The sequence below is a fragment of the Choloepus didactylus genome, chromosome 17 (genome assembly GCF_015220235.1).
Source record: "Choloepus didactylus isolate mChoDid1 chromosome 17, mChoDid1.pri, whole genome shotgun sequence".
Classification (NCBI taxonomy): domain Eukaryota; kingdom Metazoa; phylum Chordata; class Mammalia; order Pilosa; family Megalonychidae; genus Choloepus; species Choloepus didactylus.
The window spans coordinates 22,790,898-22,807,794 of record NC_051323.1 but is presented as its reverse complement, the minus strand read 5'-3'; the positions used below and the strand labels follow the sequence as shown (position 1 = coordinate 22,807,794).

The window sequence follows — 16,897 nt, the reverse complement described above, 5'->3', positions numbered from 1 at the left end:
GTCAAGGATGCAGAGCAACTGGAAAAATCATACATTGCTGTGTATGGAATTGTATGGAATTCAAGATGATGAACCACTTTGGAAAACAGTTTGGCAATTTTTCATAAAGTTAAATGTACTTACCATATGGCCCAGCAATCCTACCCCTAGGTATATACCTAAGGGAAATTACAACATACATGCACATTAAAATCTGTATGTGAATACTTATAATAGCTTTATCTGTAATCACCAAAAACTAGAAACAACCCAAATGTTTATCAGCTGGTGAACCATAGAGCAAACATAGTGTATTTACATGATAGAATACTATTTAGCAATAAAAAGGAGCAACCCACTGAAACACAATAACACAGATGAATCTCAAACGCATTACACTGAGTGAACGTAGCCAGAATCAACAGACTACATGCTGTTGATTCCCTTTATATGACAGTTTGGAAAAAACAAATCTAAAAGGACAAAAAAGAGATCAGTAATCGCCTAAAGAGGAACACAAAGGACTCATTGTGGGCAGTGGCAATTCTCTCTTGATCGTGCTGGTGGTTTCATGACTGCATGAGTTTGTCAAAACACATAGAGTTATACAGTCAAAAAGATAAACTGTACTGCTTATAAATTATATTTCAATAGACCTGACTAGGAAAAATATCCATTAAATGTAAAAAAGAATAAGCAAAATTTAAAAGCAAGTTGAAAACTTAGGGAAATATTTTCAACATATATAGAAACAAACAGTAATATCTTCAATTTATAAAATTTTTTACAAATCTACAGGAAAAAAATGAACACATGTAATTTTTTTAAGTGGTCAAAGGACCTGATCAGAAGCAGCAATAATAGAAGATGATTGAGTTAAGGCTCCTGAAACATCCTGCCTGCATTTCAATTCTATGTTTTCTAATTATCCTCTGTGGGAACTTTCACAAGTTACTTAACCACTCTGTAAAGAAAGGGCCGTAAATTGTCTCCTCACATTTGAAAGTTAAGCTCGGTCATACATATAAAGCACTTGGGACAGTTGCTGGCACAGAGTATGTGCTCCATAAATGTTATTTAATGTCTTCATTACTATTTACTAGAAATAAAACACATTCAATCCCATTAATTATTAAGAAATTGCAAATTAGTACAGTAAGAAAATACAACTTATTTCTTTTGGCAAACTCTGTTAAGCTTCCCATGGCTGATATATCAAATTCCCACAAACATCATGGCTTAAAACAGTGCACACTTATTTTCCTACAGTTCTGGAAGTCAGAAGTCTGAAATCAATTTTACTAGGCTAAGGTCTGGGGGTCAGCAAGTCCGCATTCCCTCAAGAGGTTCTGGGGAAAAAATCCATTTCCTTGCCTTTTCCATCTGCTAGAGCTGGATTCCTTGCATTCATTGATCAGTGGAAGTAATGCACTGTGAGGGAGGATTTCCATTGACCGCTTTCCTTCAGGGATGTCCCAGAAAGGAGCTATGGTACTGCAACTGCCCACTTTCAGGTGGTACCTGCAGATCACACAGAACCATCTGTAAACCAGGCCTGAGTTTTCTCTTCCTCAGTCAATCGATCAGGTGAACTCCCCATGAGGTCAAAGGTGCAGGCTAGGCGAGAGAAGGTAATGCAACAAGAGTGGGCCCGTGGTCATTTGAGCCACTTCCTCGTGTAACTAACTTGTGCTGTTAGGGTCCGCTGAAGCCTGATCGCCTATATACCACTGCTATTTCATGACGGTGTGTTCTGTGCACCCCCAACTTTATGACTTGGTGAGTCAGACAACACCCCAATTCATGATGGATAGCTCAGCTCTCATAGTAATTTTGTATTAATTTGTTTAAGCAATGAAATCACATCTGGAGCAGCAGCTGTCATTGGAGTTACCACCTGGTTAAGTTTATGATAATTCACTGTCTTCCTCCAAGATCCGTATGTTTTTGCATAGGGTCAAAAAGACAGGTTGAATGGCGTGTGCTGGGAATCACCACCCCTGCATTCTTCAAGTCCTTCTTGTTGGCACTAATCTGCAAACTCTGCAGGAATGCAGCATTGCTTTTGGTTTGCTATTTTCCTTGAAAGAGGCAGTTCTTCCACTTTGCCTTTCCTGTCATTCCACAAGTCAGGGAACCAATTTAGGCATCCTACCAGTTGCAGAGTATGTCTATTTCAATTATTCTGGACCTGGGGAAATAATAAGTGGATGGGTTCAGGGACCCACTGGACCCACTGTGAGATGGGCCTGAGATAAAACTCCATGGATCACCTGACTTTCATAAGCTCCTACTCTGACTGGTGGAACAGATGACATTTCAGGTCCCTAGAATTATTGTCAGTTCAGAGCCCATGTCCAGTAATACCCCCAGAAGTCTGATTACTTCCTTTTGCCCAGTGCATAGTCATTCTGGTAAAAGGCCATAGGTTCCTTTGGGGAAGGCTGGGAGAAAAATAAGAAGTATAAATTTTTGCAATGCAGAAGGGTCCTTACTCAAGGAGGAGCTAGTCTCCTCTTCATGCAAAGGGTTTTCGGTCTGTAAACTGCCTCAGGGCTGGGAATTGATTGAGGGACTGTGATTCTGCTTTGGTGATTCAAGTCAGATTTGTCTTCACTTGACTTAGTACTTTTATGTAAGAATTCAGTAGAGTGCCAAGGTCTTTCTCTTCTAAGGACATCATGATCAGCTATCTGATGCCAGAAGTCTGTACAAGTCTGATTACTGCTTGGACTCTGCTATCTATTACAGCAACCATGCCCATCTTGACTTTGGGAATTTGAAGCCTTGAGCTCATCCTTTTCTTTCCCCACTTTCTCCAGCACAGTTAGTAACAACCAGACAATTTTATTATACTATTAATTTGATTAAAATGTTCTAAGGCATCAAATACATGGTCACCCAGAACCTTGCCTCTTACGAGTATGTGATTAAGATTATTTCAGGGTGACATTTTATGTATCTCTATGGCCACATCACACCACATACTATCAGATCCCCCCTCCTTTACCGCTGGCAATGGAGTCACTAGTGCCTCTAAATCTAGTCAGATTGGCGAACCAATTCCAGAAACTCCAGAACCAATACAGAAAGCTTGTTCATAAGGCTTAGTTCCTCTAGAACCACTCACAGTGCCAAAATCTCTATGGGTCAGGGGTTTTCACAAACAGAGAGAAAACAGTGCCATTTTTCCAACAGCATGTGCTCACTTCATGTCTCTGTGTCACATTTTGGTAATTTTCACAATATTTCAGACTTTTTCATTATTATTATATCTGTTGTGGTGATCTATGATCTGTAATCTTTGATGTTACTATTGTAATTGTTTTGGGGTGCCACGAACTACACCCATATAAGACGGCAAACTTAACTGAAAATTGCTGTGTGTGTTCTGACTGCTCCACCAACCAGCCATTTCCCCTTCTCTCTCCCCCTCCTCAGGCCTCCCTATTCCCTGTGACACAACAATATTGAAATTAGGCCAATTAATAACCCTACAATGGCCTCTAAGTGTTCAAATGAAAGGAACAGCTGCATGTTTCTCACTTCAAATCAAAAGCTAAAAATGATTAAGCTTGGTGAGGGTGGCATGTTGAAAGCAGATATATGCTGACAGCTGGGCCTTTGTGAATGCAAAGGGAAAGTTCTTGAAGGAAATTAAAAGTGCTATTCCAGTGAATATATGAATGGTAAGAAAGTGAACCAGCCTTATTGCTGATACAGCAAAAATTTTAGTGGTCTGGATAGAAGATCAAACCAGTCACAATATTCCCATAAACCAAAGCCTAATTCACAGCAAGGGTCTAACTCTTCAATTCTGTGAAGGCTAAGAGAGGTAAGGAAGCTGCAGAAGAAAATTTTGAAGCTAGCAGGGTTGGTTCATAAGGTTTAAGGAAGGAAGTTCTCTATTACAACAAAGTTTAAGATGAAGCAGCGAGTACTGATGTAGAAGTTGCAGCAAGTTATCCAGAAGATCTAGATAAGATAATGAATGAAGGTGGCTACACTAAACAACAGGCTTTCAATGTAAAGAAAACAACCTTCTATAAGGAGAAAGTGTCATCTAGGATTTTCATAGGTGAGAGGAAAAGTCAATGCCTGACTTCAAAACTTCAAAGGGCCCTCCTGTTAGGGGCTAATGCAGCTGGTGACTTTAAGTTAAAGTCAATGCTCACTTACCATTATGAAAATCCTAGGGCCCTTAAGAATTTTGCTAAATCTTCTCTGCCTGTGCTCTATAAATGGAACAACAAAGCCTGGATGGCAGAATATGTGTTTACAACATGGTTTACTGAATATTTTAAGCCCACTGTTGAGACCTACTGCTCAGGAAAAAAGAAAAAGTTTTCTTTCAAAATATTACTGCTTGTTGACAACACACCTGGTCACCCAAGAGCTCTGACAGAGATGAAAGTTCTATCATCTTGCACAAGATGAATGTTGTTTTCATGCCTGTTAACACCAGAGCCATTCTGTAGCTCACAAATCAAGAAGTAGTTTCACCTTTCGAGTCTTATCATTTAAAAAATACATTTCATAAGACTATAGCTGCCATAGGTAGTGATTTCTCTGATGGATCTGGGCAAAGTAGTTGAAAACCTGTGGAAAGGAGTCACCATTCTAGAATCGTGATTCATAGGAGGAGGTCAAAATATCAACATTAACAGGAGTTTAGAAGAAGTTGATTTCAGCCCTCACGGATGACTTTGAGGGGTCCAAGACTTCAGTGGAGGAAGAAACTGCAGATGTGGTAGAAATAGCAAGAGAACTGAATTGGAAATGGAACCCAAAGACGTAACTGAATTGCTGCAATCTCATGATAAAACTTGAACAGATGAGGAGTGATCTCCTGAGATAGAACAGACTCCTGGTGAAGATGCAGTGAACATTGTTGAAATGACAACAAAGGATTTAGAATATTACATCAACTTAGTTGATAAAGCCGCGGCAGAGATTGAGAGGATTGACTCCAATTTTGAAAGAAGTTCTACTGTGGGTAAAATGCTGTCCAACAGCATCGCATGCTACAGAGAAATCTTTGTGAAAGGAAAAGTCAATTGGTGAGGCAAACTCCATCGTTGTCTTATTCTAAGATATTGCCACAGTCACCCCAGCCTTCAGCAACCACCACCCTGATCAGTCAGCAGCCATCAATATCGAGGCAAGACCCTCCACCAACAAAAAGATTGCAACTCATTGAAGGCTCAGATTATGGTTAGCATTTTTTAACAATAAAGTATTTTTAAATTAAGGTATGTATATTGTTTTTTAGACATAATGCTATTGCACACTTAATAGAATACAGTATAGTGAAAACATAACTATATATGCCTGGGAAACCAAAAAAATCGTGTGACTTGCTTTATTGTGATACTTGCTTTATTGTGGTGGTCCAGAACCAAACCTGCAACATCTCTGAGATTTGTATGCCTGTATTATTTCATGAAGAGACTGAATCAAATTTAAAGGTGTGTCATTTGCAAAAAAACAATTGTGATCACCTTTTTAGAGAAACACCCATCACCACCAACTAAAATATTAATTTACTGGGAGGAGCTCAAGGTGTTGAGCTCATATGGGTGTGTGAAAGAGAAAGAGCCTTCAGGCATTCAAGGAAGTGTTGGGCGAGCCCAGGGACCAGAGAGAAAGGGAGGTTTCAAGTGGCTATTAGTGAAGATTAAATCCACGTTAAATCTCAAACTCAGTGTGTAGCAAATTGTAGGTGCTTGATAAGTGAATTAATTCCCACTCAATTTTTCTCTTGCTAATTGTGATTAAACGAGATATTTGGTGACCAAAGGAGAATCTGAAACTGTCAAGACTCTTATAAAGGAATCTCTTCCCAGTCTCTGAACCCCTGTTCACACCAGCTGGCTCTGCCACACCCCTAAGCTGGAGTGGTCTGACACCTCCTCTGTCCATGTTCATGTCCAGTCTGACCCATGGGGCTCAACCAAAGGTCCAGCTTCTGTATGAAGCCTGGGTACCACTTAGCTTAGAGAACTCGCCTGCCTCTGGACGTTTTTGTCTCTACTAGTCATTTGGAGAAGCTACAAGACATAAGGGCAAGAGTGCAACTTTCAGAGTTATAGGAATGCTTTATTCCATTATTACCCACCAGGTGACCTCAGGCAAGTTAAAAGCCTCCCAGAACCCCAGCTTCTGATACCCTACTTCAGTATATCCATACTGGGTAGATGCCTTATTTCCCACCAGGGCCAGCTGTGTAAATTGCAGGGCCCAGTGAAAAATGAAATTGTGGGATCATTTGTTTCAAAAGCAGAATAACAGCTTTTTCCCTTCTTTCATAGTCTCCCTCTTTCAACCTGCCATGGCGATTTTTTATTTGCTGTTTAACTTCATGCTCCTTTGGGCATGGGGATACTTGCCAGGCAAATGCAGATCCTCAAGTGCAACCAGGGCCCCTCTCTGGAAATCAGCACACAGGGTGCAGTAGCGCTCTCCTGCTCCCACCATCAGCAGAGGCAGCAGCAGTTGCTGGGTGGAGATAAGGGAGTAGAGGTAGAGAACCCATCCTGCGGAGGTGGGGAAGGAGGGGTAGAGGAGCCATGCATGAACTGAGGCTCCAAGCCCCCAGCATAGCCTCCATTTTCCCATCAGACTTCACTTAGAAAACACAAATTCAGAAATAAAATTACTGAGAATTTTAAGAAGGGGACTACAGAGCATCAAACCCAAGTTCCGGACTTTTTCTGAGCATGAAGCCCCAGATGGCTGAATTAGAAGCACACCCATGAAGACAGCTCTGCCCCCCACATAGATTCCAGGATCTTGGAGTATGAGCACTGGTTGTTTTACATCTCTGAATCTTTTTTAGCACTTGAGCTTAACTTGGGCATTGCATTTGCTGGAGCCTGGTAAGTTGGCTAATTTATCATTTTTCCACATGAGAAAATGAGTCAGGGGTTGTCGGCTCAGTGATCCACTGCTGAGCAGCAAATGAAAAAATTTTCCTGGCTTGGAAGAGGTGAGTTGGTTCTTTATTCAAATCCAGAATAAGTCCCAGGTGATAGGTTGTATTAAGTTTTTCTGAGAATTGGAGGCCGGGGGTCTTGGGAGGGAGGAGCAGTAATTGAACAAACATGGAAGATCACAACTCCCTGAGGCAACTCTGAGGAGCCAAATATCTGAGAATGTGTTCTTCCAGAAGTGAAAAGTTTACATATGTGTGCATATTTTCTATCTGGGATGTAGAAAAGGAAACCAGGACAGATCAGGCACTCTGCAGAAGATGCCATTAACCATTAGCAGCCTGGCTGCATTGTCCAGTGGTCTGAGGGTAAGTCCCTTCCTTTGGCCTCCTCTGCCAGGGAAGCCATAGGAGGCCTGTTGTACGGGGACCACTGGGTCCTCACGAGATCTGGATTCAGGGGTGACCTGCAGCTGACCAGCCGGAAGCACTCTGGTCCTAGCCATCTGGGATCTAACTTTAATTTTTAAATGAGCAGTTCAGTCCTTCCCAGGCCTGACTGGTGTGGTTAAATAAGCACACCTTAATCTTGAATGCTTTTGCACCATTGCTTCAACAGGAACACTGACAAAGTGATGAGTCTTGTTATTTCTGAATTAACCAACCAGTTAACTATGAAACAACATTTGACAATTACTTTGTGATTTCTTTTCCTCCTAGGAGCGCATTTCCTCCAAATCCTTTTCAGAACAGAAATGCTTAACCAGGTTTGATGGCTCTTCATTGGGATGAAAAATGATGTTAATAATCAGCACCCCTTTATTTCTACTTTTCATATATTGTATATGAACGATGTCACCACTCAGGAGACCTTCTTTTAGCAAGATTTTCCCATATCCTGCTTATAACATTCCAACACAAGGAACAACCGATCTGGGGCACAATATATCATTGCTTGGCTCTGAGGAGATACAGAAAGTTTGGCAAATATAGCTGGACCTACATATATAACCAGAAACAGAAAGACAGAGTTATATTTTGAAAGGCAATGGTCCTGGAGGGAACAACAAAAGGAAAGTGCTCAGTGTGGCCAAAAGAAAAAGCTCCCTCCACTTTGCAGTAAGTTGAAAGGAATTTCTCCTGTGCAAAAGCAACTTACTGAATAAGCATGGCTTTTCTAGAATCAAACACTTCCTAGCAATAATTATGAAAATTTTATTTGCACTTTCCTATCACCATATTTTCAGAGTTGTCACTCTGGGCCACATCTACATGTGGACCATCTGGCAGGAGCACAGCACTGCTCCAGGTGCTGGGACAGTGGCCATGAGGACCGAGGATGATAACTACTCTTAGCTGCAAGCTGGGGAACCACGGAAGGGGTAGACATCTCCCCAGACAGGAAGAAGTGTGTTCACACCTCACAATGAACCATCAGACTTGGGATCATCACAAGGATCATCAAAAAGGCGGGCAGGCAGCTGAGAAAAACAATGAGAAAGGCAAGGGAGACTGGGACAGTATCTGCGCATCTAGGGGCTTTCACACTCAAGTAATGAAATTATAGTTTGAGACCAAATGGGCTAAAGGCCAGCTGAAATCAGAAAATGGGGCAGGAATTAAAAGGAAGATGTTGCTAACTGCCAGGTCAATCCAGGAATTGTCTAGAGAGGAGAGGGAATCTTGAGTAATGGTATTTAATGTGAAAAGATATTCCATAAGTTAACATTTCCTTCCACTCAGAGAGAAAGCAGGAAAATGAAAAGTCTGATTTCTGTAAGAAATCTCTAAAAGCCCCTGTTTCCACAGTATTAGCATATTGTACATACATGGAATATATCCCCCGATACTTTCACATAAAGGGAGTTTCCATTGAGCTGGACTTGACGGGGTGTGGAGTAAAGTGAAGCCGTGGGTGTGTGTGGACTGTGAGATAAAATGACGATAGGGGCTTGTTCCTTGGCGTGGCTCTGCATGAGCCTCTGTGAAGGGCAGGCCCTATTTACTCATGGTGGTTGGCCCCACACTATCCGTAGGGCACTGGGCCATACTGTACTCCCTCACTGCATTGTCACAGCCGATGTTGGACAGGCCCTCGCCAGCTGGCTTTCAGGGTGGAACTTAGAAGGTATGTCTTTCTAAGGATAAGCACTAAGATGGAAGAACCTCTTCCCTCTGGACTTTGTGTGTGGATGGAGGAGGGCAGCCATCCCTAAACTCAACCCCTGGGCTCCTACAAGGCCAACAGTCCTGCAGAAGCAAAGGCAAGTAAGTCTCTTGCTGCCTCTTGACATGAGAGCAATGCTTCATACATTTCATGTCCTCTTATGGGAGGAAGACAGAATGTGTCTATTTTTTTTTTGTCACCTACATAGAGCCTAGAAAATGCCAGAAGTATTGGATGCTCAATAGGCCCCATATGGGATGCGCTCAAGCTAAATGCTTTATAGTTATTTATTTCTGATTTTTGGAGCCATAAAAATAGCGAGATTGAATAAAGGGGGAATTTCTTTCTTGTTTTAAAGATAGGAAACCTAAGGCCTGGAGGACCAAAAAAAAAAGTCTTTGGCATACAGAAGAAAAATAGAATTGCCTCCTGGCTCTTAGTTCCAACCAGGAGCTCCCTAAATCAGTTTTCAATTCATAGGTGCAGCCTCAGAGGCAGCACAATCATCTTTTCCCTAACAAAGCTGTCCTCAAGGAATGTTAACAGGAGTCAGAAAAAAATACATAACTTTTTAAAAATTAAAATAAAAACAAAAACGGGGTTCTGTGCTCAAAGTTTAGGAGGATCTGGATGAAACATGCGAAACAGGTTTCTCCCTTGCAGATTTCTGAGCACAGTTGATATGTGGATCTGAATTGTGAATCTCTGAGGGGGGGATTATTAAAATTATTATTTTAATTTTTTAAATTTTGACTTCTTTTTGCTGCTGAGCATCTTTCAGACCAGCATTTCGCAGGCCCACCAGAGAGTTCGGCAACCTCGAGTCCTTGAAAAGGTGGGACACGTGAAAGCTGTGCTGGTGCCGCACCGCTGTGCCCAGACGGCTGCCCAGGAGTCCAGCGACCGAGGCCACAGAGACGACCTCACAGCGGCGTGATGGTTCCTAATGCAAAGGAACTCCCCCTCAGGCGTGCCTGTCCCCTGCCCCAGGCTTATCGGCCTTTGCTGTTGAAGAGTGAATGTTAAAGGAATTAGGGGACTCAAAAACATAAACACAATCTTTCCACGACTATTCTAAGCCACCTATACCAACATTTTGAAAGAGATGTCGATAGTGCGTGAAGGTTTATAACCATGTGATCCCGTCTTACGGTTCCGACCCGCACACAGAAGGAGGCTGCCAAAGGGGGTATTTGTAGGTTAGCGGTTAATGAGATGCAGTTTTCTTCTTTAGCAAACTGAATGTTACCAACTTCAGTTTCTGTTACTTCTGTTACCTGTTTATCCAAGTGACAGTTTCCAATCTCTGCTTCTCATGAAAACAAGCTTTTTTAATTATTTTAACATAATTTCTGAAAATTAAATTATCCAGAAGGAAACAAAGGAGAGAAATTTATGTTACAGGTCCAGGAAAAAAAAAGAAGGAAAATGCCATCTAGAGGATGGGAAGACATGAGGGTGGCAATGGTATTTGAGCTGGGCCTTGAAAAATGAATAGTGGCTTACCAGCTGGAGAAAGGCAACGGGTGGCACTCTGGCACTCCAACGCGAGAGCACAGCATGTGCAAATGCCTAAAGGCCTGGAAAGTCTTGACTGTTCCAGAAATAGCAGGAACTCTGGTGAAGCTGAAACATAGACATAAAATTATGAGGACCATGGATGCCATTCCAATGAATTTCAACTTTATCTTGCAGGCTTCCCATGAAAGTTTTTAAGAAGCATAGTCAAAGCCTATTTACGATTGTGCTTTAGAAAGACAATCCTAGGGAAAATGGAGAAAATACACTGGAATATAAGCAAGTGGTGACCAGGGTGATCAATTACACAACTGCTGGAAAAGTCCAGGTGAGAGAGAAACTGTGGGCATGGCTAGAGTTAAGAGGCATTACTGAGTTGGAATGACAAGATTTGGTAACTAGCTGGATGTGGGGGTGAGAAGAAAGTGCTGAAGGCAGCTCCCAGGTTTTCTGGCCAGATGTTTGGTGCTAGCTTTGAGCGAACGCAGTATTGCAGAACTGGGGAGGTTTGGTGGGAGAAGTTAATAGAACACTCTCAGGTTAAGGTAAGAAGCAGGAACAAGTCCCACCTTCTATAGGAACTGCTATCTGGAAGGCCCCGTATACACACAGTTGCTCATCTGTGGTCTTGTTTGATTTTAGGGATTATTCTTTTTCTGAATCTATGTAATATCAAATACCCACACCCACAGCTTCAACTGGATCAGAAGTTATCATAAATCCTTGAAATTATGCTAACCATGTTGATATTCCACAAGGTTCCTGGTACGCCATGTCATGGCACAGATATGGGAAAGAAGAAAGATAAATCTTTGACCCCACCTGGTCACTCCTAGTTTGAATCAAGCACCTCAAGTACAAATAGAAGAAGGCTTCCAAACCAGTGTCCACACCTCCCTTCTCTGCTGCATTGCTTTGTTGAAGACAGGATGAGGTTCACAGTGAGTAGATCCTTCCTTTTGAATTTATTGTCATAGAGTTGGAGACTGTTAACATTCTGAGATAAGGGGGTCTGCTTCTTATGGCAATATTACCATAATGGAAAAAAATGAGGGAAAAAACCTTTTTTCCCCCTGGAATTGTGGCATCTTACAAGCATTGCTAGAGGGAGGGATGATCATACTGGGACTAGACACTTGTCTGAGTACTGTGTGCCAGGCTTTTTTTAAATAAAATTACTTCCCAGAGGATTCTGGTCTCAGCACAGAGTAAGCAGTGCCTGACCCCTAGAAAGTGCTTGATCTTTCCCCACCCTGAAATCCTATTTTAACCAAACTCATGAACACATGCAGGCAAGACAGCCTAGTACCAACTCAGAGAATTTCTATGACATTCTCTGCTATAAAATGGGTCTCCACACAAGAAACATTTGCCTTAAACCTTGTCTATGGCCATTTATTCTATGAAAGCATCTGAAGCATGAAGCTAGTGCAGTGTCTCACCTGTGTTTTGAGATAGAAGGTTGAGAGGGTAACAGGTGGACCACAGAATTCCACCAAAGTAACCAGGTATAATAGTGTCTTTCATAACAGGGTACAAAAAAGCTAAAATCAGATGCTGAACCTATTTCATGTTTCAACTAACTAAGCACTAGAATATATTGTAGCAGATTCTGCTTCCTAGTGGAGTTGCAAATATAAAAAGATAAACCTACAAGTAAACCTTGCTAATCTCAGCATGGTAAAAAAAAAAAAAAAAAAAATCCAGACACCAGTCAGAAGGTCTGGTTTCTCTCCTAGTTCTGCCAAAAACTAGACATAGAACCTTTGCCATGTCACTTAACCTCTGAAACTCAGCTTCCTCATCTGTAAAAGGATTGAGTTATAGTAGAAGATGTCTAAGATTTAATCCACCTCTGACTTTTTAGGAGCCTGTAATTTTTACCTCCCTCTTAAGCCACCATGGGGTAAAATTAAATAAAAAAATTACTCTAATCACCAGTACAATTCTCAAACTATTTTGTCCTCACCAAGGAAAACGATAATTGGAACCCGGAGTGGGATATCTCACATTTAGCTCTGTGTTGTGAAAAGCAGTGTCAGGCGTGTGCCCAGGGACAAATGACTAAGCCAAGTATCCTGGGACACTGCTGGCCACATCTGCCCTCCAACCATCAGCATCCAACCTGCCTACTAATCCCTTGCTTTAAATAAATGAGGATTCTGCTATTAATAGGTCTAGGAAAGGAGGAACAAATCATTTTCTGTTGTGATTTTTCAGTGCTTTATAACCATTTTCGTACAATGCAGGCTATTCATTTTCAAATTTTATTTTTCGACATACTGACATTCAATTTTTTTGAAGGCTTAAATAATAAATTCTAAAAGTATGTATCATGTTAGTATAATTACTTAAAATTAATCTACAATTCTACATCACCATTAATACTTCCTCAGGTTATCAAAATAAAAAGTTTTTTGACAAACCACTCAAGAGAGTGGTAAAATTAGTAAATATTTTTTCATACGCTTGGATACAGGGAAGAAAGAAGAAGAGTAGATTGCTTTGCCAATTTGTTTTGCCAATTTTATTTATAATTGCAGATTTTCTTTGCTGGACTTCTTGGAGTCTTCCTATCCCCTGCCTTTGCTAATTACGTAAGTCTCACTTTTAAAAGTGTGTTGCCCAGATGCATTTGCAAAGAAAGGTGGTATTACATCCTTCTCAATTCCTTCTGAACCTCAGCATATCAACATCGATGGTGACAACAACCGTGGTGGAACTGGGCAGCAGTCAGTGAGTGTCAACAAAGGCCATAACGTGGTCAACATTGACCATGACAACGGATGGAACTCCTGGAACAGCATCTGGGATTATGAAACTGTAGGTAGCCCACATGCAATTTTCATTCTTTAAAAATATTGAGGGTTTCTTCTTAACCAAAAAAAAAAAAGTGCATGCTAACCATGAAAAATTAAAAATAAAATAATTTCTAACTATGCATAAACATAAAAGTGCCCTTTTGGCTCACCCAAGTTCACTCCTGAGATATAACTTGTTTATAAGTTTAGCACAATCAGTTAAAAGTCAAACCAATCAACAGTTATTAGGCTCCACTGTATTCGAGGAATTGTGGAGATATAGACAAATATGAGCATCCCTTGGCCTTGGCCTGCAGTTACATCAATAATGAAAGACTTACATGGCATTTCTTCTGCCGAAGCATAGCCCATGCCATTCTGTTTTCAATTTCCTTCAATAAAGACAAAAATTGACATTTCACCTGTGACTCAAAAGGTCTGAAAAAATGTAAATGACTATATTAATTGGCAAGGGAAGCACAAAATATTTGGCTCAAGTTAGGAAACAACTCTGCAATTAAGAGCTTGGTGGTTAAACAACTTTGTATATTTTAAAAAGCAGCTCTTCTTGTTTCTGTTTTGTCATTGATCAGTTAGAAAACTAATTCTTCTCTTACCTGCATCCTTGAGGTGTTGTGACAATCAAAGGAAATTAAAATATTATAGCATTTTATGCGGAAGCGTTGGACTTCCTCACCTGGATTGTTGCTGATGTTCTCACAATATTGGGGACTGACGGCTTGACACGCTGAGCCCTCTGTCTTGGGCTTGCCTTTATGAAGTTTGTTACTGCAATGGAGAGGCTAAACCTGCTTATAATTGTGCCTAAGGGTCTCCCCAAGTGCCTCTTTGTTGCTCAGCTGTGGCCTTATCTCTCTAACTAAGCCACCTTGGCGGGTGAACTCACTGCCCTCCCCCCAACATGGGACCTGACTCCCAGGGGTGTAAATCTCCCTGGCAACACAGGATATGACTCCCGGGGATGAATCTGGACCCGGCATCATGGGATTGAGAACATCTTCTTGACCAAAAGGGGGATGTGAAATGAAACGAAATAAAGTGTCAGTGGCTGAGAGATTTCAAATGGAATAGAGAGGTCACTCTGGTGGACATTCTTATGCACTATATAGATAACCCTTTTCAGGTTTTAATGTATTGGAATAGCTAGAAGTAAATACCTGAAACCATCAAACTCCTCAGTCTCTGCCCTCAGAGAGTTTGTCTCCTTTCGGTACAAATGTTAGCAACAGGTGTGATGATAAAGAAGTCAGATCCAGTGCTTTTCCCCCAGCTCGTTGTGTTCTTGGAGTTCCATTTTTCTCTGCTGGCAGAAATGATTTCTGATGAGAAATACTTCTTGGAATATTCACCACACTCCCCACCATCTTTTTTAACAGGGCTACGCAGCAACCAGACTCTTTGCCAAAAAGGCATGCATCGTGCATAGAATGAACAAGGAGGTCATGCCCTCCATCCAAGCCCTTGATACACTAGTCAAGGAAAACAAGGTAAAAAAAAAAAAAAAAAAAAAAAAACCTTTTTAGTTTTGGTGGTGGAAGTTTGTATGAAAAAAACCCCAGTAAATATTGGAAAAGTCACAATCACTCCCTTGGCCTTAGCATGTTGTACTGTGTGGCACAAAAGGGGAGTAGTAATTGGTCATGGTCCATCTGGAGACAGCTTCTGCCACACTCCGACGCTATGTTCACATCTGCCTCTGCAGGGCTGAACAGGACACCTTAGAGAAGCAAAGCTCTGGTCATGCCAGTGAGAGCCCTCAGCAATTCTCCATGGCCATTTCTATGCAAGGGTTGGGGTTAGGGTTGCCCGATTTAGCAAATAAAAGCAGAGGATGCCCAGGTAAATTTGAATTTCGGATAAACAATGGATGAATTTTTAGTGTAAGTAAATCCCATGTACTATTTGGGTGAATAAACAGTGAATACTTTTTAAATACTTTTATAAACATAAGTATGTCCCAAATACTTAGACTAAAAATGTATCCGTTGTCTATCTGAAATTCAAGTTTAACTGGGAGTCCTATATTTTATCTGGCAGCATTAGTTGAGGAAGACGGGAAGAGGGGATCCATGGCACTTTAAAATATGTGTCTGCATTTGTATTTCTGTAATTGATGAATGTGTACCTTTCATTGATAAGGTAGAGAAAATAAATGAGCTGCATTCTCGGATGCTGATTATCACAAAGCCCAATCCAAGAAATCTAAGATGACCACATGAAGTCCAGACTTTGGAAGAACATTAGCTTCAGATTTCTGCTTTTATGAGAAGTTGAGGTGTCAAACCAGCTAAACCCAATAGGGCACTTAGAAATTCTGAGATATATGGAGCTGGACTCAGCTCTTTTTCATCTTGTTTATGGAAAAATTGCAGCAGAGCAATACCCACTGGTATCTTTCTACCTAACCCTGATATCAACAAACCCCTGGGCTTTGCACTCATTCTCTCTTCCTTTTCACTTGTCTTCTTCACACCCAGCTTCAGGGCAAGGGACCAGGGGGGCCACCTCCCAAGGGCCTGATGTACTCAATCAACCCAACCCAAGTCAGTGACCTGAACACATTTGGAAAATCCATTGTTGGGATGTGCAAGGGTGTTCCAACATACACGGCTGAGGAGAGTCCAGGTGAGCAGCATCCTTTCTGCGCACTCCAAGTTAGAGCTCTTGGAACAGTCTCACTGTTCTTGGGGACATCTGCAGGGAGCACCAGTCATATGGAGATGATGATAAAAGCTAATCCTCATGCAGCGGTTGCTCTGTGCCAGGCACTATTCTACGTTCTTTTAAGTGTGTTAACGCACTTGCTCCTCATGACACTCCTAGGTGGTCTGGTCTATTGGTATCTATTGCTATCCCACTTTACAGATGAAGAAATTGAGGCACAGAGAGGTTAAGTAACTTGCCCTAGGTCACACAACTCTTGCCTGGGACAATCCCAAGCAGCATGGCTCTGAACCTGTGCTATTAACCATTGCGGAATGTTGCCTTTCGAGGGTGGATCTGGAGATAACCCCAGATATGCTTAAAAGAATACCTGACTGGCTAAATTAAAGAACGCTGATAGAATCTATTGACTTTCTATAGCTCTGACAGTCACTTAATTTCTGGGCATTTAAAAAATAGCTTGCACAAAACAATGTATGTACCTCACAACAATGTTCTAGATCTCTGAATTGATTAATTTTACAAGATTGATTCCCTCTCTCTCTCTCTCTTTCTTCTCACTTGGAATTGGTGTATAGCTAGTTTGGAACCTGTGTTACAACCTGGAGAAAAGAGTGGTTGCATTAAGATATTAATGTTGATTTTTTCTTTTACCAGGGGCAAGCCTGTTTTTTAACTCAAAAATGTGCCTGAGTGTTGATGTATTCTGGATTCTGAATATTTCCATCTGTGGAGAAGTGCAGGAGAGCTAAAAACGAAAGCTCCTGTGGATATAATCATCATGAAGTGCTAGGCAGAAAAAATGGGGTTTTAATG

General features: G+C 41.3%; 1 protein-coding gene and 1 long non-coding RNA gene across 2 annotated transcripts in view; one reads left to right on the top strand and one right to left on the bottom strand.

The window, feature by feature from the left end:
• Positions 1–5,948: 5,948 nt before the first annotated feature.
• LOC119512208 overlaps positions 5,949–16,897 on the bottom strand; it is a 37,124-nt gene continuing 26,175 nt past the window's right edge. The window contains exons 2-4 of the long non-coding RNA XR_005212337.1: positions 14,575–14,717; positions 10,584–10,703; positions 5,949–6,515 (exon numbers count right to left, since the gene is read on the bottom strand). This is a non-coding gene — a long non-coding RNA (uncharacterized LOC119512208). The remainder of the gene's footprint in view (positions 6,516–10,583; positions 10,704–14,574; positions 14,718–16,897) is intronic.
• LOC119512207 (gastrokine-1-like) lies at positions 11,501–16,833 on the top strand. The gene is made up of 6 exons (XM_037806757.1): positions 11,501–11,536; positions 13,139–13,192; positions 13,281–13,418; positions 14,794–14,904; positions 15,895–16,042; positions 16,739–16,833. The coding sequence occupies exons 1-6, from the start codon at positions 11,525–11,527 to the stop codon at positions 16,831–16,833; spliced, it is 558 nt and encodes a 185-aa protein (XP_037662685.1). The 5' UTR covers positions 11,501–11,524.

Bases quoted from the DNA above. Each gene is read 5' to 3' on its own strand.
- LOC119512207 (XM_037806757.1), top strand. The intron at 13,193-13,280 runs GTAAGTCTCACT...TCTGAACCTCAG, and splicing joins CCCCTGCCTTTGCTAATTAC to CATATCAACATCGATGGTGA. The intron at 13,419-14,793 runs GTAGGTAGCCCA...CTTTTTTAACAG, and splicing joins GCATCTGGGATTATGAAACT to GGCTACGCAGCAACCAGACT.